This window comes from Pithys albifrons, chromosome 3 (assembly GCF_047495875.1).
Source record: "Pithys albifrons albifrons isolate INPA30051 chromosome 3, PitAlb_v1, whole genome shotgun sequence".
In the NCBI taxonomy this organism is placed as follows: domain Eukaryota; kingdom Metazoa; phylum Chordata; class Aves; order Passeriformes; family Thamnophilidae; genus Pithys; species Pithys albifrons.
Genome location: NC_092460.1, coordinates 88,719,169 through 88,743,616, shown reverse-complemented (window position 1 = coordinate 88,743,616; position 24,448 = coordinate 88,719,169). Strand labels below are relative to the sequence as shown.

Here is a 24,448-nt window from a genome sequence, read left to right as displayed (position 1 = left end):
TGGGAGGGTTTTTTTGTGAATGTGTGGTTTAATGTGTCGTACTTTTTTACCCCCTTTTTCTGCTGTACAGTATTGATGGACTAAAGTTTGGGTACTGATGGGCTGGAGTTGAGGTCTTTGTGATCACTGACTTGCTTTTGCATTAGTAGAGAACATAATTGGCAGGTTTTTGGGGGGAAGAGAGGGGTGTGAAAAGATAGTAATGTTTGGGATCAAGAGAGTTTGTGTAAGGCACAGATGACCTCATGTCATATATGATGTCACAGATGACCTCATGTCTTTATATATATATATGAAAAAATCAACATGAATTTCTTAGCAGAATTGTTAAATTAATCATTTGTATTGTATTGTGGTTTGGTTTTTTTTTACCATTTGAGATGGTGTTACTCGTCCTCTGAGTCTTTCTGTAGTTGTATTAAAGGCTCCCTCTTGTTGGTTGCCAAAAACATATGTTTACTTGCATTAGATAGTGAGGAAAATGGGTTAGACTTTTATTTTACATACATGCTTGAGATTTTTAATAAATAAAAAATATTTTGACAGGTGTATTGTATGACACAAATTTCGATAGCTTACACAGTCTTTGCTTGAGAGAATGTTCTGAGTAATATTAATCTATTGAAGAAGCAAATGGTTTTCTCCCCAACTTTGAAGGAAACTTTGAGCAAAATTCTTCAACAGTTCTTTAAAGACATATTTCTCTCCTGTGTTTCCAGTTATATAGAATCATATATGAGGCTATTCTAAGTTTGCACCATTTATATGAAGAGAACGAGGAATTTTCAGCTCAGAGTTTCTTCTCACATTAATTTTTTATGTCGTTCTCTTTATCTCTTCATATCATGAACATTTAACTGCCTTGATGCAGAACATTTTTTAACTTCAGTGAACCGTTCACAGCTCTTTTCATTATCTTTCCTGTACTTCTCTTTTATGTTTAGAGGAGGTCATGATTCCTGAGGTTGCTGACATTCCTTGCAGACACATGCTGAAATTAAAATAAATAAATGTAGTTGTCAGTATAAACAAGATAGAGTTCACAGTGTGTTATTTGCTTGATGCTGTGGCAGAGCGACCCAGTTAGGAACTGCTTTTCTTCAGATGTTGAGTGACTGTTACCAATTAATTAATTCTTGCCATCTCTGCTGTACTTACAGTGAAATGTGTGTAGTAGTTGCATGATTGGCTTATACTGATTCAAAAGCATCTCACTGTCTAAAGAAGTGTGACATGAAGGTGTGTCCCTCACCTACCAGCTTACACAGCTGGAAACTTTTTTTTATTTTACCAGTTTCTGTGTGATTTACATCTTCTTTTACTTTGGTTTGGTTTTGGGGGCTTTTATGGTTTGGTTTGGTTTTGTACATTTTCTTCCAGAGAAGTAACATGTTGGATATAGATTGTATTAATAACAGTCATAGATGGTCTTTGAGCAAGTTCTGGGGTTTTCCCAAGGGGAGGAGTTGGAATTTCTCTACTGTGACTGGCGGGTCTGATGTTGCTTCATCAGTTGCTGAAGAGTGAGCAAACACAAGAATGGGGAAGTGACAAACCTGATTACGCAGGAGAAGGAGCCCAGGGAAAACCTCTTTGTCTGGTACCATCTCTGCTAAGATATTTTGCTTTATGCTTTGAACCAAGGCATAAACCTCTTAAAAAGTGGGTAGTTTGTGATTAATGGGTTTCCCCACATTATTTTAATATTTGTAGCAAGTAAGTATGTAGAGAATATAAAGGCTTAAACATCTTAAAAATCGGACGAAATAGTATATTTCTTATGTGTACTTAAGTGGTACCTCCACACACATCTTCTTAGTGCCACAGTAGTCAGAACACAGATATTTTGCTTTAATTTGTAGATCTTAACTAAAGATGAATATGTGTGACTTTTTACCGGGAAGGACCTTGTAGTGGTGAGCAGAACCAGCCATTTCAGAAGGTTCAAAACGCGCTTCCTGACTCAAGAGAGCACCAGAGTGCTTAGTGCATGCTCTAGCTGCAAGCTACACATGGTGAAATGCCAGCATGATACTGGTTTTCTGGTTTAATATCTGTATGTTTTTTACAGAGATGGCCTGTATAATAACCCTCACTACCACAGTGTATGGATCCTGTGTTGACTTCAGTATCCAGAAGAAAAAATGATGAGCCTTGTTCGTCTTACATAGAGATGGTATCAGGCCAGCCTGTACTTGCAGGGCCTGCTACGAGGTGCTTGGGTGGCAGAACCAGCTCCCCTGGGGGAGAGGCAGTGCTTGGTTCTTTGTTGTCTGGATATTGAGCCCTGGCAGATGTGTTTGTTTGGCTGAAGTGTCTTGAAAGAGAAAATACTGTTTCTCATACAAAATATATTGCATTTCTTTATCTGAGCTGCCCTTCAGCCAGATCCTGCCTCGGTGTGCTGGTGCAAATGGAAAACAAACCCCAGCTTGAATATCAGACCTATCAAACTGGCCACGTGGCAGATTGATGTTGCTGAAGGGTGTGTGGAAGCAAAACGTTCTGTTTGGAGTTTTGTCACTTTTTCAGAAAGTGCTATTTAGTTGAGTATTCATAGCCTAGAGCTTGGATACCCACTTACCTTTGAACATTTTGAGATTTTGTTTCCCATTTCAACCCCTGTGTTTTCATAGAAGTGATTAATGGCCCCATATTCCAAGGATTGATTGTATATTGGATATTAGTCCAAACCGGCACACTTTTTAAAATATTATTAAATTGTCAGAAACAAAGCAGTATTTAAAAGGAATGGGGTGGGGAGATCAGGTTTTTAGAGCGGAATTGCTTCTAATCGTTGACAGCTGATTCCCTTTATGGGTTAACTACGAGCTGGTAGGGTCGGCGTTTTGGTGAGCCAGCTGCTCTCTTGTGTCGCTTTTAATTTCTCACTGATGCCATCTGCTGGCAACGTGCGGAAATGACCCAGAACATGGGTGGTTTCTCTTGCAGAATGAAAATTCTCTGAAGTTGTTTTTTTAAAAAACACAGACATCTTTGATTTTTTAATTGATTTGATAAAATACGATGCTCCTGTTTTCAAGTTACAGGAATCTCTTAAATCATTGCAGCCCAGGAACATTTTATTTTGCTCCTTTTAAATATTTAGCTGTTCTGAATTGCTAACCACAGTGCTGAACAAGTATATATGATATTTTAGCAAAATATTATAGTCAGTTTATTGCAGTAATGTTTGTTTATTTTAGGAAATAATATTAGCATATTGGTCAAACTTCCTATATATTGCAATACAAGCATTTCAGTTTTGATGAATACCAAAAATAACATAAATATCTCCCTTAGTTAGACACTAAGACTGCACTTGTTTGAGGTGAAGCCGAAAAATGTGGTATGATCAGAAGACTGACAGGCTTGTACTTCGGTCTGTTACAGAACTGGCTTATGTCCAAAAATACAAGCAGGGAAAACCTTGTAGTGTTCTCACAGTTCTGAGTGCTTACACTTTTTCTTCCCGAAAACTGAGGGTTTTTTCTTGTCAATCTGAGTGCCAGTGGTGAGATCAGGGTGGATGTCTGTAGTACAGTAGTTGTGCCTGGCTGCTTGGGCCCTGCTGCTTGAGCCCCCAAAAATTTAAAACCTGATTTTTAAATTAAGTGCTATCACATGCTTTAATCATCTCTACAGTTACATTTCACCAAGAGCACTCCCTTCACAAAATGTCCAGTTCTGAGATACCCCTTTCAGAAGAGGAGTTTGACCTTTAATGAGCAACAGTGTAGAATGTGTGTTTTCAGTTTGAGGTCATGCCCATGGTGGGCAGGACAGGGGCAACAGGAAATGCAGTGACCTGTCTGCCAAAGTTACTTCTGTGGAGAAAGTAGACTCATTCCGTGCCCCTTACAGGATCTGTATCACTTTTCTATTGACTGAAAAGAAACCTATGGTGGTTGATTCCTGGCCTCAGTGAGTGCTCTGCCACCTCCTTCCCATAGTTCTTGGTCTCCTCCCACTTCCCCACCCCAGTGTAGTGGATAAGTGGAACAGCAGCAGTTACATTCAGAGCTCTAGTGAGCATCTGTTATAAATTAAAGTAGTATCCGTGCCCCCCTGGATGAGCTCATTCCACTCAATTTTTATTTATGTTACAACTTCTTTAATAAAATGCTGAAATGCCTTTCTGTATCACCTGATTTTTCTCCCATCATTCTTCTGGTTTTCCTTGTTCAGGTAAAGGTGTGCTTTTTCCTGATTAACCTTGTCCTCTGAATCGGTTTTATGAGTATTAAAATAGTTAGAGATAGATGTATGTATTTTGCTTTTGAAAGCTTTAATGCTTCTGCTTCCCACAACTCATGCCTCTAAATATTAAACTTTGTTCTCTTAAGTGGTGTACCAATTGCTGGGGTAGGTAGAAATGGGTTTAGGGAGGACAGTGTATTGCCTTGCCTCATATTTTGCAAGACATTTTTAGAGTATCTTTTCCATTCCTGTAGTCAGTTGATGGAATACGCAACCTCTCCTTTTAGGACACTTCCATTCTGGATTCTTTCACTGAACATTCCTGTGTTGAACTAGCTGGTATTTAGGTCATAGTAATACCTGCTTTTAATGAAGTTCTCCTAAGTTAATTGTGACACTGCCGAAGGATGGATTGTACCAGAATTGCCCCTGCCTGTCCTGTATCAATAAGCCTTCCTGCTCTGGAAACCAGGTATGTCCCATCCAGACCAAGGCTGAGCACTGAACACAGTGGGTAAAAGTAACCAGCTGCTGCTTGTCCCAGTCAGGAAATGGTGAAGAGCAGGAATAGAAGCAAAGCAGTCATCAAGATCCTCTTGTACTGGAGAAAGAACTTGATTTCTGCCCTAGCCATGATGGAAGATCACAGAATCCATTGGGTTAGAAAAGACCTCCGAGATGATCAAGTCCAACCCTTGGTCCAACTCCAGTCCCTTTACCAGAGCATGGCACTCAGTGCCATGGCCAGTCTCAGTTTAAAAACCTCCAGGGATGGGGAATCCGCCCCCTCTCTGGGCACCCCATTCCAATGCTTGATTACTCTCTCTGTAAAGAATTTTTTTCTGATCTCCAACTTAAATTTCCCCTAGCAGAGCTTGAGCCTGTGCCCCCTTGTCTTATTGCTCAGTGCCTGGGAGCAGAGACCAAACCCCACCTGGCCAGAACTTCCCTTCAGGTAGTTATAGACAGTGCTGAGGTCACTTCTGAGCCTCCTCTTCTCCAGGCTAAACACCCCCAGCTCTCTCAGCCTCTCCCCACAGGACTTGTGCTCCAGTCCCTTCACCAGCCTTGTTGCTCTTTGGACCCACTCCAGCCCCTCAATGTCTCGGTATCTAGTGCCTTATTCATAGGCATTTTGTTTGGCTTATTCATAAGGATTGGCTGAAGGACAGAAAAGGTGTATGGTTATTGCACAAATGTGTTACATTGGTAAAGGCAAATGGATTGGAAAGGCGCAAGTTTTTCATCTTTTGTGGGTTTTTTAGTTACAGGTTTGATGAACCTGGCAAGTTCTGAGATGCTTCTGGATGCTAATTCCATCAAACTCTCAAATAAAACATATTTTCAAGTTGTGAAAGGGGCATAAGAGAGTAAATGAGGATTTTTCTGGGTTTATAAGGTAACGAAGAGCAAGTATTGTCAGAGTTGGTTTGTCTCATGCTAGTCAGAAGTTGTATTTTTAATGTTAATACTTCACATTATTTGTGTGTTCACAAGTTTGCTCACTCTAAAAAAACGCTGCATCTGATGACTGTTGGAGCCATTAATCTCTGAAAAATATTTTTTCTATGGTCTCTAGAAACTAAAGTCTTCACCTGGTAGTGCTTTTAACTAGAATTTCTTTTTAAACAATTTTATCATGTTATAATCTCATAAGGGGAAAAGCTCATTAGAAGAAAGAGGCTGCCAAACCATTAGTGGAATGCTTTCAAACAGATGTGAAAATACTGTATTTTGCTTTCAGGAGGTTAATAACGTTTTTACAAAAAATGTTACCAACAAATGCAAGTTGCTGGTGTCGCATCATGGCATAACAAAGCCTCTGCTGAGTGTTTTAATGTCCAAGAAAAAATCAGTATCTTTTTTCAGACATACCCAGTATTGTTTTAAAAATCAGCTCAAGGAATTGTAAGATACATGATGGGAAATAGATTTCATTCATGATAAAATTAGAAAAATGGTTTGTAATGGCAGTTGAGGCCACTTCAGTTGTTGATATTTTGCTATGCCTTTCAATGTAAAAGAAAACCCACTTGTAACCTGAATTCATTTGTCCTGGTGTGATTGGATCATGTGGTGCAGTGCAAAAGCTGCAGATTGTCATGAGAGTGTGCTTGCATGCACACATGGATGTAACTGCTGGGGAAAGGCAACGAAGGGGTAATTTCTCGTGCTCAAATTGTGTCTATTCCTATTTTAGTATTCTTTGTCTGTCTTATCTTTTGTGTTGTGGTTTAATATATATAACACATAGTTTGTATTATGGAAGAAGGCACTGCCTTTGGTGAGAAAACCTCTCACGAATTGTTAGCACTTTTTTTCTTTCTGTTTAAAGATAGATCGATAAAACCTGCCTTGTTTAGATGGATTTACCCTAGTTGGGATTTCTGCTTGTGGAAGCAGCAGGTGCAGGTGGTGCCTGTCCCTGCCGCTGTGTGTCACTGCAGGGCTCTGTCTGTGAGCAGTGCTTGCAATTACAGCTTCAGTCCTCGGTCAGAACTCCTTTCTGCAGATTCTGTTACTGCTCAGTGTGTTTGAGTTTTTTCTGTTACCACTCTTGGGGTTTGGGTTTTGCCTTTTTGTTTGTTTTTGAGTGAGAGGATTATCAGGGGTTGCAAGTTTGTTCCCACCCCAAATGCTCCTTTGAACAGAATCAGCCGGGAATTAATTAGTTGTGCAGCAAGTACCTCCGATTTATTATTATAAATTACATACTAATTGCGTCTGTCTGTCCTCTCTTTTGCCTTGCAGACCAGAATCTGTAGAAGCTAGCCCTGTGGTAGTTGAAAAATCGAACAGTTACCCGCACCAGTTGTATACCAGCAGCTCGCACTCACACAGCTACATTGGTTTGCCCTATGCAGTAAGTTCCTGCTGAGTGTTCTGTACAAAATGTATGTTATGCAGATGTGCTGTGCAAAAGCAGAAAAAACTGATTTATACTTATGTTTTATATCTTTCTTGGAACTGGGTGGGGTGACTAAAGATGGTTGATTAGAATACAGAACATGGTACACTTAAATGTAGAATATAGTTGAGCAGTTACAAAATAAGATTTAATAATGACAGAAATAAAATTTTAACCTGTTATTAAAAGAAGTCTCTGAAGTACTTTGCCAAGTGAATTTTTACATGTGGGCTTGAATAAGCCACCTGTGTACAAGCATTTATAAGTTGTCCTAACTTATCTTTTAACAAAAATTCAGGACCATAACTATGGTGCTCGGCCTCCTCCAACGCCTCCAGCTTCTCCTCCGCCATCAGTGCTTATAAGCAAGAATGAAGTAGGCATATTTACCACTCCCAACTTCGATGAAACCTCCAGTGCTACCACCATCAGTACGTCAGAGGATGGAAGCTACGGAACTGATATTACCAGATGCATTTGTGGCTTTACACATGATGATGGATATATGATCTGTTGTGACAAATGCAGGTAACAAATATTAGAATAATTTAAAAGGTAAAAGTTACTTAAAACTTCGAACTGCACTGAAAGTGTAACTAAATGATGTTTTAATTATGTCAAGTCACAGGAAATTTCCTTCCATCACAAAAGTGGTTGAAAGTTGTGGGGTTTTCTAATAGGAAAAGTAATTGATTAAGCCCAGTGAGTATTTTATACTTTATTCCAGTCTGTCATGACTGCTCCTTCTTTTGTTCATGCCTTGTTCATTGCTACTCTAATAAAAGCGTATGTCATATCTTTTTTCCTTCTAAAAAGAATGTGTCTCATATTTTGTCCAAGTTGTTTGTTACTATGCTAAAATAAAGACCTAGGGATCATTTCATCTGCATGTGCTGTTGCAATAAAGCATCTTGGTGAGTTATGTGTATGTAAATCAAGTAACTTGAAGGGTGCAAAAATAATATGAAAGAAACTTCTCAAATGCTGGTTTATCTGGGCATGATCTTTCTGATAAGAACTCTTCACAGGATGTAGTTTTAAGAATTTTAATAACTATTAAAAAATTAACCTAGGTTCTTATTGGAGAAGCTGAAATTAAATGTTTAAACTTCTGTCATTATGTGTAAGCACCTACTTGATTACAGTATAATAGAAGACTGCTATTAAATACTTGAAGTTTGAAAAATAAACATGACAGGAGATGACAAATCTCATGTTTCTGCTCAATATTAGCCTGTATTTTTGCATTCAGAATGCTTAATGAATACGGCTGAATTTACTAGATCTTCATGTATTTTTAAAATGATTATTACAGCTAATTAAAACACTAATTTGATATCCTTTTTTCTCTCTGCTTGCGTAACAAGCTTGTTAGTAATTTCTGAGGGTCCTTGATTCTGATAACCTTGCCCCTTATTTTGAAACATACTGAAGTGTTCCCTCAGCAGTGCAGTTACAGGCAGTCACCAGTCAGAGTCTGCTTCCTTTGAAGAAACAATTGTCTGTGAGGAGTTGGAAAGAATTGCGTTAAATTCACAATAATAAAAATAATAATAAATTAATAATAATAATGATAATAATGATAATAATGATAATAAACAAACAACTATTTCTGTATCCCTAATCCTTGTAGCAATGAGGGAATATGAGTATAAAGTACAGTCTTAGGTTAGCCGTCAGCAAGCAGCCTCTCTTGCCTGACTCTGCGAATCAGTTAAAACTCTTTCTGTGCTGCCCAACAGTACTACCAGTCATGCTGGGTGTGTATACAGAAAACACACATGTTCTCTTAAAATATGTAAGTAAAAAAACCTCTATCTTCGTGAATATATGTATCTATTTCTAAAGGAAAATTAGAAAATTATATCCTTTTGTTTAAAAAGAGAACACTTGTTGTTATGTAAAGCATAGGTGTTGTTGCTGAGGGTATTTGTCTCTAACTTGTCTTCTATTGTGATAATTTACCACTTTGTTTCTGGTGTTAGAGGAAAAATTTCCAAGAGAGAAAATGAGTCAGCAAGCAGAGTAGTGGCAAAGATGGTGATTGAGATGTAGTTTTATACGGTACTCAGTCTGAGTACAGATCATGGTGAGAAAAAAGAACAACTTGCTTTCTCTCTGTGTTGTGCACACAATTTTTTAAATGATACTTAAAAGCTGGTGTGTTGTTTGTTTGTTTAACAGTGTCTGGCAGCACATTGACTGCATGGGGATTGACAGACAGCATATTCCTGACATATATCTGTGTGAACGTTGTCAGCCCAGGTGAGTGCTTTTGTTTCTTTTGAACTCTGAAGTAGGTTGAGTAGATGCAAAAAAAGAGCTGTTGGGGGAAAAAAATTTGTTATTCTGAGGACCAACAGATCAAAGGCCATGTAGCATAGTCCTGGCAGTTGAGCTAAAGAGCTACAATTCTGATGCAGGCACTGTTAGCAGCCTCCATTCCCGTGTGCCCAGTAGGCATCGTCTCACTTCACTAGGAGGCAGGGATAAACCCTTGAAACTCCTACCAAAGTAGCAGTGATTCCTGGATCCTTTCTCAGGCTGACTGATACACTGACAGTCCACTCCATATTTCATTCCATGGCTGTCGTACATGAGGAAGTCAGTAACAGTGTTCTCAGGTAATGGCCCTGTTCCAGTAGGGCTGCAGTGCTCACTTGAAGGATTTCTTGCTCTGGAGTGAGTATTTGTCTGTGCTCTCCCTCTCCCCACTGCCACCCCCATTCTCCCCAGCTTGAAGTCTCATGACTTGACAGGGAGGGTGTTCTGGCTCAGGTAGGTGGGTTATACCTGTGTGTCATCACAGTTGTGGTACTGTCACATAGGATATCAAATGCCTCCTGTTACTTACGTTGCACACGGTTAATTAGCAAAAAAGACATGTTCAGAACATTTTAATTTCCAGTAAATTTATTTACCCGTAAATTACTAAGAAGTAGTTTGGACCTCGTTGTAGAATATTTGTTCAGTATTGTATTGTGATGATTGTTCTGAAGAATCTGCAGGGAAATGATGTAACTCCTGCTTATCTGTAATCCATGGGCCAACTGCCAATCTCTGTTCTGAGCTATCATGTTCTGTTTGGTTTTCAAGTGATTTGGATTCATGTGTGCACCATCCCTTAAATGGAATGGAGCAGAACACAAAGGATGTTTTTCCAAGTGTCTGAACATACAGTTAGTTTGCCATTTGTTCTGTAACAGTCAGTGGGAAATGGTAAAGGTTTGTTTTAGTACTTGAGTGCACTGATTTGTTTCTAATTTCAGGAGTTTAGATAAAGAAAGAGCAGTGCTGTTGCAACGAAGGAAAAGGGAAAATATGTCAGGTGAGTAAAACTTTAAAGGTTTTTACCTTAGTAAGGGTTATAAAAGAAGTATAAATCACCTGTATAGACTTAAGGCTGTATACGTGGTTTCCTGCAGCTTTGACAGCCTTCAGCATACAGATACGGTCCAGTAAATCAATGCCTTTTACTTGACTGTACTATTACTAAGATAATACTGTATCAGAATTGTTATAGCTCCATGTGTTTTATTAATGGTGGTCAGAACTACTTTTTTTGGTATCAGTGTGGAATAACTTAATCTGTGGAATACTGTAAAGTTTCATAATAAGGAACATTGCTTTTATAATTATACTACTTGGAGTAGGGTGCTGAAAACAACATGGAAAACAAATGGTCAAGTTTCTTTTGGGTTGAGAGGGTTTCTAAGTCTTTCACTTTTGGAAAGAAGTTTTGAGAGGAAATTCTAATTCTGATTTCTGGGATGTAGATTCAGAGTGTGTTTTGGTACAGGTTTGGGGTTGTTTTGACAATGAGAAAAGTTGGTAAATTCAGGTAATACAGTGTAGGTAAATACGATGTTTTGAGTGATTTTTTTTAATTTGAGAAGTAATGATGTGTGTAGTGCAAGTACCCACTTCAGTCTATGTATTTTAGAAATTACCTCTCCTACCTGTTCACACAATTTCAAAACTCAGGTGGCCTAACTTGTCAGGAATTCTGTCCAACATTGGATTAACTAGAATGTGTTGTAGAAGTCTTGATTAACAGGTACTATGCAGAAGTGTTAATTTGGGAGGAAATCATCCTCCTAAACATAACATGTTTTACTTTCAAATCATGTTTCTGAAGTAGTGGAGTGTCTATGTGTATTTTAAGATTTATTTAAGTAGTACTGTGTAGATCAGGTCCTACTGCCCATTTCATATGCCTTCAGAAAATCTGAAGTGTGTGGCATGGCCTAGAATGGATATTGGAAGTTGATGGTCTGAGTCTTGGAATTTGTAGGCACAGTATCTGATCACTGACAGTAACCTTAAGGGAAGAGAGATATTAAAAATCTTAGCAGGAGCTGAAGTTATTGTTCAACCCTCCTTATTCGTGGCAATCAGTCTTTTAAATCTGCTATATGTATTCAATAGGAAAAGAGATTACTAAGTGGTAAATCTAAAGTATCAAAACAGAGTTAAAAATAAAGACAAAATCTGGTTCTCTCTAGTCTAAAACTCATCAAAAGGGCAATATTGATTACTGTGATTTATAGTACATAACCTGAATGTATGTGCTTGCACCTTTTAGCTTGACTAAATGCACTTCATGTTGACTGCTGTTACACAGCTCAGTTGGACTTGAAAGTGCTTCTGGGTAAGAGCTGTCTCTCATGAGCCACCAGTAAAATGGCCAATTTTCACAGATTGTTCCAGGCAGAAAAAGCAAAGTGGCATCAATTTGAATGCATCTTTTCAATGTTTTAAACATTCAACAGTAACAGAATTTAGCTGTAATTAACTTATTACTAAATTACAGGTATTTGAGAAAAGGTAAGATTGTTGTTCTTTGAATAAGTGTATATATAGGGCTTTTCATTTAGATATGAGAATTCTTTACAGTGTAATATTTTTTATTGTAAAGGTATCTAAAGCATTGCTGGTTTAGCTGTGTTGCATCCAAAGGTAAACACAGCAGAGAGCAACTGGTAGATGAAATGGTTTGTTTCAGGAAAGGAGCTTTTGGATGAACATTTCACACATGATATAAAATTGCATGACTGAAACTTCCACAGGAAACCGCATTGCATCTTTTCCTGGCAGTATTTTAGCCCATTGCTCTGGAGCCTGTGGTTGTCTCTGGCGGTGCCGATTTTGTTGTTCTGCTATAAAAGGGCACTTTTGATGCAGCTTTACTGTGCATTGGATTGGGTACTGTGATTCAGTGAAGTGAGCTCCTTTGTTAAGCCCCTGCCCAGCTGAATACTGGATGGTTTGGGTTTGGTGGATTTTTTTTATTGTTTGGTTTTGTTGGTTTTTGTTTTAAGATACATTATCTAGATGCATAACTTACTCAGGGATGTTGGTTCAAGCTGCCTAGTCTTGAAATTGATGGTGTTGAGATCACTTGCTGCTTATGGGTAAAGGAATCTGGGCCCATAATGTCTTGCGAAATTTGGGGAGTTTGTATCTTGCCTTCCGACATGCAAACTCAAGATCTCTTCATGTGCTTTACTAAGGCTCTTCAAAGTGAAAGCAGGTTATGTAGGTTAGGAAGGAGTGTCTCAAAACAGCTCTGTAATTACATGTTCAGTTGAGGTAATTATTCTTTACAGTAGGTTAGAGCACAGTGTAGGCAGCAGTGCTGAGATGTTGCTTCCCTAAGGAAGATGGTGCTTTGTGGGGTTTGAGGCAAGGGGGAGAGGTGTGTGTGGCTGTGATGTGATACCACGATTCTGCAGACATTGACAATCTCAGGAGGGCCTTGGCTTTCCTTTTCTCAGCCTTGGGTTATTCTGCTATTCATCCCTCTTTGGTTAGATATGTTTTCTTTCTATGTGCTTTTTATGCTAGTTTAGAAAATACTCCCAGCAGAAGTGTAAACAAAATTAGAAACATAATATAGTTATGTACCTGATAAATTGCTCAAAAGAACAACCCAGGTAGTAAAATGAGATTGTTTACTATGCTTGGAAGAATCCTATTAAGGATTGTTGTAAGCAAGAAAAATTCAGAGTAACCAGTAGCTGGAGTTCTTTATTTAGTAAAGAAGGTTTCAAGAATTAGGACTATTGAGTGCACTGATTAAGACAACATCCTTCTGACCTGAGAAGGAATATTTTCTCTGCTCTCATATTAAGTATTTTTAAAGCCTGCATCTGTGCAGTTTGAGAAAAAGTTTTGCTTAATGTGAAGTGTATTTATTAAAGTCAGAATATTTGGAAAGGCTGCTAAAATCTGAGAAGTCTGAACTGAGCACACGTGAACAGCACTCTGGTATCTGTGTGCACCATCTCTCTTCCAATCCTCCCCATCCTTCACGGCCGTTCATCCTGACAGAACTAGGGTAATCCCGTTGCAGGTGAGGGTATGTTTTTCATATAAATGCTGATGTATGTTTGATTTCAGGCTTTGGCCTTTAGGTCTGTGAGTGCACAGCACAAAAGTATCTGCCAGTTTGTGTGTGATCATCCCTTTTCTCCCCCCCCCAGCAGCAGAATGTTACTGAGTAGAAAAGGCTTTTGGCTAAACCGACATATTTACCCTAAAAAAGGCACTTGATATTGCAAATTGCAGCTGAAATAGTTGATTATGTCTTAGAGGTGATTAATTAATAGGGCTTCACAAGAAATGCTGGTCAGCCATTAATTTTAGTCCCTTCTAGAACAGAGTCATCTGAGGGAGTCTGAATGCCATATTTATTACAAGTAAAAGCTAAATATAAGTAAATGAGTTAACAAATTTAATTTTTTTTAACCTTTTTTGTTCTGATTCTAATTTTGCTTATAATGGAATACAATAATTCCATTCAAATAATGGAACTAATTTTGATACCTTTTTCTTACCTGGCATTGCAAACATCTGCTAGTTACCGGTTGCTCATTGGTTCTTCATTTTCATGCTGTTGCAACTGTTGGTGAACTCTGCGTATGAGTGCTTGGAGCATTTGTCAGTATGAATTTTGGGGTTTTGAAGGCAGGTGTAGAGTAACTAGTAAATGTTCTTTCTGCAGTACTTGATTGTTTACAGAATATTCTTTGTTTTAAAGATGGGGATACAAGTGCAACAGAGAGTGGTGACGAGGTTCCTGTGGAACTGTATACTGCTTTTCAACACACACCAACAACAATTACTTTAACTGCTACAAGAGTTACAAAAGTCAATGATAAGAAGAGGAAAAAAAGTGGAGAGAAAGAACAGAACATAGCAAAATGTAAAAAAGTAAGTGTGTTTGTGTTATAAATTATATCTGTGTGACACCTCTTACCAAGGGGCCCTGGTTGTAAAAATCAGGCTCTTTTAGTACCTGGTTTTAGCTTGAAATGTATTACTCGGCAGTAAATGTCTTCCCTTGGTGGCCCCCCCACTTATTTCAAGTTAATACATATATATTACCTGTGAAAATTCAGTTTTACAGCTGAGGTAGAATTTCACAGCAGGGATTGCATTTACTGGACCATTTGATTCAGTTTGAGATGGGGCAGAACAAGCTTTGGAATACCCAAAGAATTCTTTTAAAGTCTTCATCTGTGGTTATTTTACATGCAGAAATGTTTGCTGTCAGTTGTCCTGATGTGACTCCATGTCAGTTTATTTGAGTTGAAATCTTGTGGAAAGTTAACTGGTAAACTACTTTGGTAAACAGGTTATTGGCATTGTACTGTTTAGCTGCAAGTGTAAACAGTATCACATCTGTGAAGACAAAATATATCTGAAGAAGTCATGTGCATGGAACTTCCCAAGTCAAGTTGCTTTTTGTAGTTCAGTTTTATTGACTGGGATGAGAGTTCTGCCTCTTAAAATGTATAGTCACAATTAGTTACTGATGTCTCTGGAAATTTTTAGTAAAATGTTTCCTTTTGAACAGACAGTTCTGAACACAAATTTACTGCCATGTCTTCTTCTGTTGCCTCTTATATTTTGACTTGGGTTCTGAAATTCTGGAGAGTAAAGTTGTAATGTGGGAGAAAGGTTAGAAGTACTTGGACTTCACTATGTACTTAAGTTGGATGCTGAATTGGTTTTTAAAATGTATTTTGTATGATGTTACTTCTTAACTTCTTGAGATTTCAGTGTAGTTTGTTCTGTTTTCATCTTGCATGTTTTATTGAAAAGCTGTTAATTTATTACTAGATTTTGAATTCCTTAAGAGATTTTATATTTATTCCAATAAATTAAAATATCTAATTTTATTACTCCAGGCATTTCGAGAAGGTTCCAGAAAATCTTCACGAGTAAAGGTAATGTGATTTTGTTTGGGTTTTGTTTCAAACCTTAAATGTACATTACTTAAATAATAATAAGCATTAAGAGTGTAATTGGGGCTATACATTGAGCACTAAAATATTTTCTTCTTGATAACTCATGTGCTACACATGTATCACAGTGACTTTTAATTGAGTTATGAGCACTACATCTCTATGTCCTGTGAATTTAGCTGAAATAATGTGGTGCATTTTTTTTACTCTGAGAATAGGTGATTTTTAAGAGCCAGTGGATGAATTTGGGCTCATTTGTGCTATGCAGGGGAACAAACTTGAGTGCACACCTCATTCAAACTTAGTCAGCTCCAGCTTTGCATAACTCTTGAGCAGCAAAATTTTGAAATAGCTGTACTGCATTTGAAAGATAAATCAGCACTTCTTCTCTGTCATGCCCTCTGTGTGCGTTTGTGGGACTCCACTAGTACTGGCAAAGTCTGAGGAATCATGGTGGGATGTCTGCTTTCTAAGATTTCAGTGTTAGAGCAGTCTTTAAATTTTCTGTGAGATAAAAATATGCATGGCGTGAGAACAAGGTATTTCCTGTAGTTCATTCATGCTTGGGATATATAAAAACAAGTGGGATGCAATTTATGCTTCAGATGTCTAAGATGTGGCTTGCAAATAGTGAAGACAGAACTGGGGAATAAAAATCTCTTGTTTTGTGGTTTGTTTGTTTTTTTTAAATATGGTTCCATTCTGGTTCCATTTTAAGGTTCCACTGTGGGTTTTTTATGGCTTCCTTAGCATCAAACCTTTTTTAATGCTATTTGTGTGTATGGTTTTCTTCATGCACAAAAGAAATGTAAACAGGTAACTTGAAATGCTGAACTACTTGTGTTTTATTAATGTTTAATAGTGTCTCTGCTCAGGTGGATAGAAAAGGGAGCGTTGGCTGGCTGCTGCTGTCCATAAGGAGCTTTGGTTGGCTGCAGCCTGGCTGCTGCTTGTGAGGTCTGGAGGTACAATGGCACTTTCTTTAAAAGTGAAAGGATCTGAAGCACTGCTGAAGAAAATTGTGTAGTGAGGAGCAGAGAAGGAGGGAAAAATGATACGTGCAAAGCCTGTAACATGAGAGTCACAACCCTAATGTAGTAGGTGTAGGATGAGTGAAGTTTATAAGTTGTGCAGCAGGATAAAAGATTACAGCATGACCCTTGAAGCTGAAAGGGGAAAATCATGTCTGTGTGTTACAGGATAAAAGCTGGAGTTCTTTATATTTGCATATGTTCACAAAAGTTGAGTGGGCAGGAGAGACCTGACCCTCCAACTCCCACACTTACAAATTCGTGATGCAGTGCAGTTGTGGGAGGAAACAGTGTCACTCTCCATTCTCATCCCACTGAGAGCTAGAATCTGTTGAGGAGGGAGTGTATTCCTGAACTTGGGTGATACTTAAGAAATGATAAAATTTTGAAAGAACAAATGTAATGTGACTGAATTCAACTCAGATGTTTTTAAGTAATGCAGCATTTTATACCAGACTTCCTAAAAAGACCAAACCTTAAATCAATTCAGTCAGTACCTTTGCCCTTCATTTTATAGATTTATTTTTAATTTTTTTTAATAACTTACCTTCTAATATCTGCTCGCTTACTTTGATTTTTAGGGCTCAGCTCCAGAGATTGATCCTACTGACAGTTCAAACTTTGGATGGGAAAACAAAATCAAGGCATGGATGGATCGTTATGAAGAAGCAAATAATAACCAGTACAGTGAAGGTGTCCAGAGGGAGGCACAAAAAATAGCTCTGAGATTAGGCAATGGAAATGACAAAAAAGAAGTCAGCACCAGCAATATGATTTTCAAACCTCCAGTAGAGGTAACTGGCTGTCCCATATTGTGTTATTACATGCTGTGTTTGCCATGAAAAGATACCCATTTAGGTGTCTGGGAAAAAAAACGAAGCAAAAAACACCAGGGACTTAACCTTCATTTTTTGTTCCTTATCTCACCAGATCTAAGTATCAGAATTTTAACAGATTTTTCAGAATTTTTCATTGATTTTTATACATTCTGTATCACCCTTGGTATGTTTACACTGCATATCATTTATCCTTAAAAATAGCTAAAGTTTTAGTCTGAGCCTGAACACTGGGCTGTCCTTAGGCTGTTTTTTGTCGTGCCATCAACCTCGTTGCTGTTTCTCTGTGAGGAGCAGCAGAAGTGGTTAGAGTAGACAGAAGCATTGAAGCTGAATCTTTTTTTTCTGCCATGCGTATCAACATGTTCATTGTCTACATTTTTCTTAAGGTGTGTTAAGTGCTCTCAGTGTTCTTGAGTGATGTTTCTGATACGGATTTGGTTTGGGTTTTTTTACTCACATGATCTTATAATTTCTAGTTCATGAAGAAACTGCAGTGTCTTTTCCTGGCCTTAATATCAGTTACTTGCAGGCTTAAAATCAGAGCCATATGAAAGACCTTAGCCTTTTATGGCAGAAATCTTGAGGAGTAGCTACTGTAGCAGATTAGTGGAAGCATCTTTGCTCCTTTTTCTTGAAGACCATCATGGCATTTGGAACACCCTCCTTGGCGGAGTATCCCCCCTCACAGAGACTTTTGCCTACATAGAGGCTACTTCCTTTTTGGTTGGTGATGGCAGTTATGAGAGGTTTGAGTTCACTAATTGCCAGGATATGTACTGGTTTTTAATTAAAAGCGGTCCTTCCATCTAAAGACATGAAAATAAATTTGGAAACACTCTCAGGATTCTTTTTTTGTGTTACTTTCCTTTTTTTTTTCCTTGAATAAATTGTGAATGTCATTTTATGTCTGCATGTTTTGTTTTGTTTGAAGACATTGGAGCCTTTTGAAAGTGTTGTGCAAAACAATGCAGCAATTCATCCCAGTCATGGTGCGAGTTAAGTGCACTGAGGGCTGTGGTACTTGAATTGGGAGAACATGAATATGTTGGTTTTCAGCCATGTACTGGAGAACTAGGGCTAAAGTGTTCCTTTAGTCTAAACTTGTAACTAGTAGCATTGGTAGGGGTACAGAAAAGTTTGGTCACTTCAGTCTGGAGGTTTAACTGCAAAAGGAGGGGGTTTAATTCATATAAAGTTGCATAGTAGTTGTGAAAGTATGATCTGCTGTTAAGAATGATGGAAAAATGGTAGAAAGTGATACTTCATAAATGAATCTGTGTCTTTACAGAGTTACATGCAAAAAAACAAGAAAATTTTAAAAGCTGCCAAAGACTTGCCTCCTGATGCACTTATTATTGAATACAGAGGGAAGTTCATGCTCCGAGAACAATTTGAAGCTAATGGATATTTCTTTAAAAGGTTTGTTTATTCCAAAGGTTTTAGTAAATTAACTGTTAAATCGGTGTTTTGCCAAGCTCTTGCCTCAAGTTCAAGTGGGTCTTAATTATCAGCAGTGTCTCACATTTTACTGTTTCCTGATTAAAAGTAGTAGCACCTGGAATCTGGTCTCCCCCTTTCTTTTCTGGATATCCTTACAAATCTGTTCAGGAGTTAGTTTCCTCTTTCTTTGTTCTTCCCTGGTTACAGGATTCCCTGTGTTCTCAGGTGGGTGGTTTTTTACTTTAAACAAGGGATTGACAGGTGCTACCATCCTAAAATAATTGATAAATTAATGGCAAAGGCATTGTCTTTTGTGAGATAAATAGATTTTAAGTCCTTCAGGCTGAGAATGAAATTGGACAGAGGTCAACCTGGGGCCATTTTACTGCCAGAGTTCTCTGGCTGGTTGAGTTACTGAGCCCTGCATGACTGCTGTCCTCTTCCTGTGTATTGTTTTCACTGCTGCTGTTAACTGCATGGACACACCTTGGGAATCTTTCAAGAGGCCTGTTGGAGGAGATAGAATATACAGCTTTTGCTCAGACACCAAAAGATGGAAGGGTTCCCTGGCCCTTCCAGTAGCAGAACTTAAGGCATGTCTTTGCAAAGTATTTGGATGCCCCCTTGCTTGGAGGGTTGGGTGCCAGTGATACTGCAGGTGTTAGGCAGGGACATGGAGGGTGTTACTTTCTTTTAGTTAGTTCTGTGACATACAGATTTCTAACTGAGTTTCATTTTAGGGCCTGTCATAAGAAAAGTTTAAGAAATTTGAAAAATCTTAACCTTGTATATTCCATGTCTGGTGCTTGCCCCGTTCTCTCTTTAGATCCCATGCAGAAGATACAGGGCTGTAACTCCAACTCGAGATACTCTGAGAATAAATTTGCAGAATGACCAGTTAAGATGAGGAAGCTGCAGTACAAACCTGTCACTCTTAGATTAACCACAAGTTTGATGTACTGTGTCAAGCAGCATGTTTCAAAGCTGATTAGTGTGGAGAAAAGTGCTGTTTAGCATCTTCAAAAATTATAAAACTCATGGTTTTCATGTATGTTTTTCAGGCCATACCCGTTTGTTTTGTTTTATTCCAAATTTCATGGGCTGGAAATGTGTGTTGATGCAAGGACTTTTGGAAACGAAGCTCGATTCATCCGGCGTTCATGTACGCCAAATGCAGAGGTAAGCATGTATGTAGAGTTAAATTATGTTTTATTTACTTAGGAGTCCCTTTTCCTTGAGATTCCAGTAATCTCATAATTTGAGCAATCCCTGCAGTTGTTACACAGAAAATAACTCATGATAATATAATAATATTCCCTTGCATATAGGTGAGACACGTAATTGAAGATGGAACAATTCATCTTTATATTTACTCCATCCATAACATTCCAAAGGGAGCAGAGATTACCATAGCATTCGATTTTGATTATGGAAATTGGTAAGTATTTGAGGATGCTGTGCTAAAATAGATAGAGTGCTTGTTAAGTTAGCTTGCAATTCAGAATGGCTTTGGGTTTGTGTCTTTTACTTTATTGCTTGCTTTAATAACACAAGACTCCTTAGGCACTGTATTTACAGTGAACAGTGTGTGTATGGGCAGAGTGTCTTCTGTATTTTTATTACTGCATTTCTGTGGTCTGCTCCTAAGCCAGCTTGGATGCACTGCTGTGCAGACATGCCTTCACTACCTGACCTGAGCTAGGCATGACCACAGAGTACTACCTGAATTAATCAGCTTGGGGTCAGACTACCTCAGGATACCTTGCACTGTTATTGTTCTGTGTCCCTCTTTAATACCTTTATCAGTCACACAGACAGTGAGATCAGGTGCACCCTCAGCAGGTTTGCAGATGACTGGAAGCTTAGTGGTGCAGTTGGCACAACAGAAGGACAGGATGATGTCCAGGGGGACGTGATAGAAGTGGGACCACAAGTACTTATTGAAGTTCAGCAAGTCCCTGCACATGGTTTGGGGCAATCCCAGTACAAACTGGGAGAAGAGTTAGTGGAGAGCAGTCCTGCAGAAGACTTGCAGGTTCTCCTGGATGAAAAGCTGGACATGAGCCAGCAGCCTGTCCCTGCTGCCCAGAAAGCCAACCACAACCTGGGCAGCTCCAAAAGCAGTGTAACCAGCAGACTGAGGGAAGTGATTCTCCCTCTCTGCTCTGGGAGATGCCCCCTGGAGTGCTGCATCCAGGTCAGAAGTCCTTGGTATGAGAAAGTCATAGATCTGTTAGAGCACATTGAGAGGAGGCCACAAAGGTGACCCAGAAGTCTGAACAGCTCTCCTGTGAAGCCAAGGCTGAGAGAGCTGGCATTGTTCAGCATGGAGAAGAGAAGGCTCAGGGGAGACCTCATTGCAGCATTCCACTACTTAAAGGGGGCTTGAAAAAAAAGTGGAAGAGGGACTTCTTACATGAGCAGATAGTGATTGGACAAGGGAGAATGGTTTTCAACTGAAGGGTCATAGAATGGTAGAATGGTTTAGGTCAGAAAGGACCTTTAAGATGATGTAGTTCCAGTCCCCCTGTCATGGGCTTGGGCACCTTCCAGTAGACTGGGTTACTCAGGGCCTCATCCGCCCTGGCCTTGAACACTTCTTGGGGTGCGGAATCCACACCCTCTCCTGGCAAACCTGTTCCAGTGCCTCACTACCCTCACAGCAAAGAATTTCTGTCTAATATCTAATCTAAACTTAAAAGATGAGAGAAGTGTTCAAGGCCAGGTTGGATGGGGTCCTAGGCACAAGTGAGTGGCATCCCTGCCCATGGCAGAGGGTTTGGGACTAGATAGTCTCTAAGGTCCCTTCCAAAATGAGTATTTGTATGATTCTATGATCCCTCACATGAAGAGAATCTGAGAAATTGTCTGGTTGACAGTTTTTTTGGGTTTTGTCATTTGTTCCTTAAAAAAATACATCATAGTTGTGTTTAGTACCTACTGCTGACAGCCTCTGTCAATAGAATGTGTTTGAGTAACATTTCCTATGTATACAAGTGGAGCTTAGAATTGTGCAAAGTGACTCTGCTCATTCTGTAAATTGTATCTACTGTTTTTGCACAAAGAAGAACTCTGCCTTTCATGCATCATTTATTTTGTGTGGTTGTATTTCTGCCTAGGATTGTACTCAGATTTGAGTTGTCTCTTGTCTTTCAAGCAAATAGTAAACTGAATTTAAAAGAATTCTGTGTGGCAACCAGCCAAAACTTCCTTTTAACTGCTAGATGAGATTTTTGAATTACAGCAGTATTGTATGTCATGCTGGAAACTTGAGTCACCTGCTTTTTAGTGTGGCTGGTTTGCATTACAGCAGATGTTCAGTGTGAAATATATCAGCTTGTGTGATTTTGTATTGAAAGGACTCATTGCTGTACAGCCTAATCAAATGCACCTTCTTGCATTTAATTTCTTGCAGTAAATACAAAGTGGATTGTGCTTGCCTGAAAGAAAACCCTGAATGTCCAGTTCTCAGACGTTCCGAGCCTACAGAAAACATCAATACTGGGTATGAAACCAGAAGGAAAAAAGGAAAGAAAGAGAAAGATGCTTCAAGAGAAAAGGAGACTCAAAATCAGAACATCACATTGGACTGTGAAGGAGCAGCCACCAAAATGAAAATCGCAGATAATAAGCAGAGAAAGCTCTCTCCCCTCAGGCTGTCCATTTCTAATAACCAGGTATTGACAAAAAGATGCTCAGAAATAAAAGCTTTTAAACACAGACACTTCTTTTGTAGCTACTAAAGGAATTTTAACAAGTTACCGAAAAGGGATGTGGAGATTTATAAAAAATCAGAATGATGGATAAACTTCAGAATTTTATATACTTTTCTCAGTTTTCCTTGATATATTTAGAGATATGTTGGTTCCCATACCGGTTTTAACTGTACTTGTTTCCTCTGAATTGCTTTCTGGCTCCGGTGAGCCCCATGTCATGCTTTGAGAAGCTCAGTTCATCTCGAAGTGCCTCTGGATTAGTTGCCTGTGTTACCCAGGAGCACAGTATTTTAAACATGGCAATAAGTAGCCCTGCTTGTGTAACAAAACTCCAACTCAGAATACTAAGTGTTGGCTGCCGTTCCATGTTTAATAGAGCTCTGCAACTCCGTGTTTAATTCAAAACAACCTTCCACCTCCCAGCGGGGCGGAATTGTGGATAATGGGCAGATAGTGTGGTAAAGCTGCCTGGTAATGCACCATGGTGGTAAATTTTAACTTAGTCTTTCTTTTAATATGTCTGTCTGAAAGAGCTGTTGGGAGAGATCCATGACATAAATTTCTAACTTCATTTTGCAGAGCAGATGTTAAAGATAACTATTTAACATGATAAGTTACCTTAGTAACTGTCTATATTTCTTTCTTTTTGGGGTGGTAGTGATTTTTTTTTCTATGATGGGTTTTGATGAAGATTTAGTGGCAGAAAAAAGGGGGTTATCCTGTGAAGGAGCCATTTCATAGTTCTTTTAACATTTAGGACTGAAGGAAATAAGGTAAAAACGAGTATATTGACACCTGGTTTTCCCTGGCATTTCAGTAGCTAAATAGCTTAAATGTGCTTGGACATCCAGAAGGCATGGCATGTGAGTTGCCAGTCGTGATCTCCCAAGAGGCAACGTTTAAACTTTCTCGTCTTAAGTAATTTTTGGTTTATGTTTTGTGCCATATTTTTAATACGTGATAACTGATACGTGGAACCTTCTCCTGAGCTTCTAATGCAGTACACAGTGACTATGTAGAACAGCCACAGGAGAGCTCGTATTGTTTTTCTAAACTCAACAATAGGAAAAGTACATTTTTATTTTCCCATACTGTAGCTTTTTTTACCTTAGCACTGTATTAAAAAACTACTAAAGCTACTGATTGACTGGTTCTTATGCTTAGATACCTGTTTTAACACAAACTTTAAATCTTTATCTAGTCCTTTATGTTAAAGTGAAATCGCATATAGGATAGTGAGTACTTAATTCCTTTTGAAGTTACTGTTTCATGCTTGTTTTTTCTTTCAAAACAGCAACCATTGTTAGGTAACTTTTGTGTTTCCATATGATATGGCACTGTCATTAGATTCAGTACTGAGTGTTTAAATGGAAAATGTGACTTCAGTAGAATACACTTTTCAGCTGAGAACAACTTTGATGTAAATTGGGCACTCATTCTGTTTCACTACATCTGATGATATTTTTTGTGGGTATGTGACATAAAGTTCCTAATTATTTAACTGATTATAAAGTGGTTAGATCAGAGGCCATTGTTAGTGCCCAAAAGTTTCTGTTGTTTTGAAGGTTTTAATTCTGATACTTTCTTGGTGGTGGAGCAGGGAGTGGGGATGGAAAATTTTCATCATGATTTATTGGCTTGGTTACTTTCCATGTAATGATCTGATGAGTCTTAATTTTGTGTAGCTTTGAGTTTTCCTTAGTGTGCAAGAGAAGTAGAGCTTCTGTAAAGCTGTCATTTCCATCTTTCAGGAGCCAGATTTTATTGATGATATAGAAGAAAAAACTCCTATTAGCAATGAAGTAGAAATGGAATCAGAGGAGCAGATTGCAGAAAGGAGAAGGAAGATGGTAAGTTGGGAAGCAGCAAGTAGCTGCCTAAAGTTGTCACTAAAACTTGGTGGCACCTGCTCTTCCCATGCTAATTGCTGCCTTTTTGTAGGCTTGTAGAATCCAAGTGTGTGTGAAGTCAGATCCTTTACATGGACTTAGCCTTAAAATGCAAGACCTGCTGTTTAAGCACATTTCATCTGGCTTGATCACTGCTTTCTGACAAGAACCTG

The 24,448-nt window shown here is 38.7% G+C and overlaps 1 protein-coding gene across 4 annotated transcripts in view; it reads left to right on the top strand.

Annotated features, from left to right (window-relative positions):
• Positions 1-24,448, top strand: part of KMT2E (lysine methyltransferase 2E (inactive)) — a 58,926-nt gene that overhangs the window by 18,945 nt on the left and 15,533 nt on the right. For all 4 annotated transcript variants that reach the window (XM_071552659.1, XM_071552655.1, XM_071552657.1 and 1 more), the window contains 12 exons: positions 6,952-7,063; positions 7,407-7,636; positions 9,293-9,373; positions 10,378-10,436; positions 14,151-14,323; positions 15,304-15,342; positions 16,973-17,185; positions 18,519-18,649; positions 19,732-19,849; positions 19,999-20,108; positions 22,086-22,347; positions 24,138-24,236. In XM_071552659.1, coding sequence (XP_071408760.1) covers positions 6,952-7,063; positions 7,407-7,636; positions 9,293-9,373; positions 10,378-10,436; positions 14,151-14,323; positions 15,304-15,342; positions 16,973-17,185; positions 18,519-18,649; positions 19,732-19,849; positions 19,999-20,108; positions 22,086-22,347; positions 24,138-24,236 — 1,627 coding nt within the window. The remainder of the gene's footprint in view (positions 1-6,951; positions 7,064-7,406; positions 7,637-9,292; positions 9,374-10,377; positions 10,437-14,150; positions 14,324-15,303; positions 15,343-16,972; positions 17,186-18,518; positions 18,650-19,731; positions 19,850-19,998; positions 20,109-22,085; positions 22,348-24,137; positions 24,237-24,448) is intronic.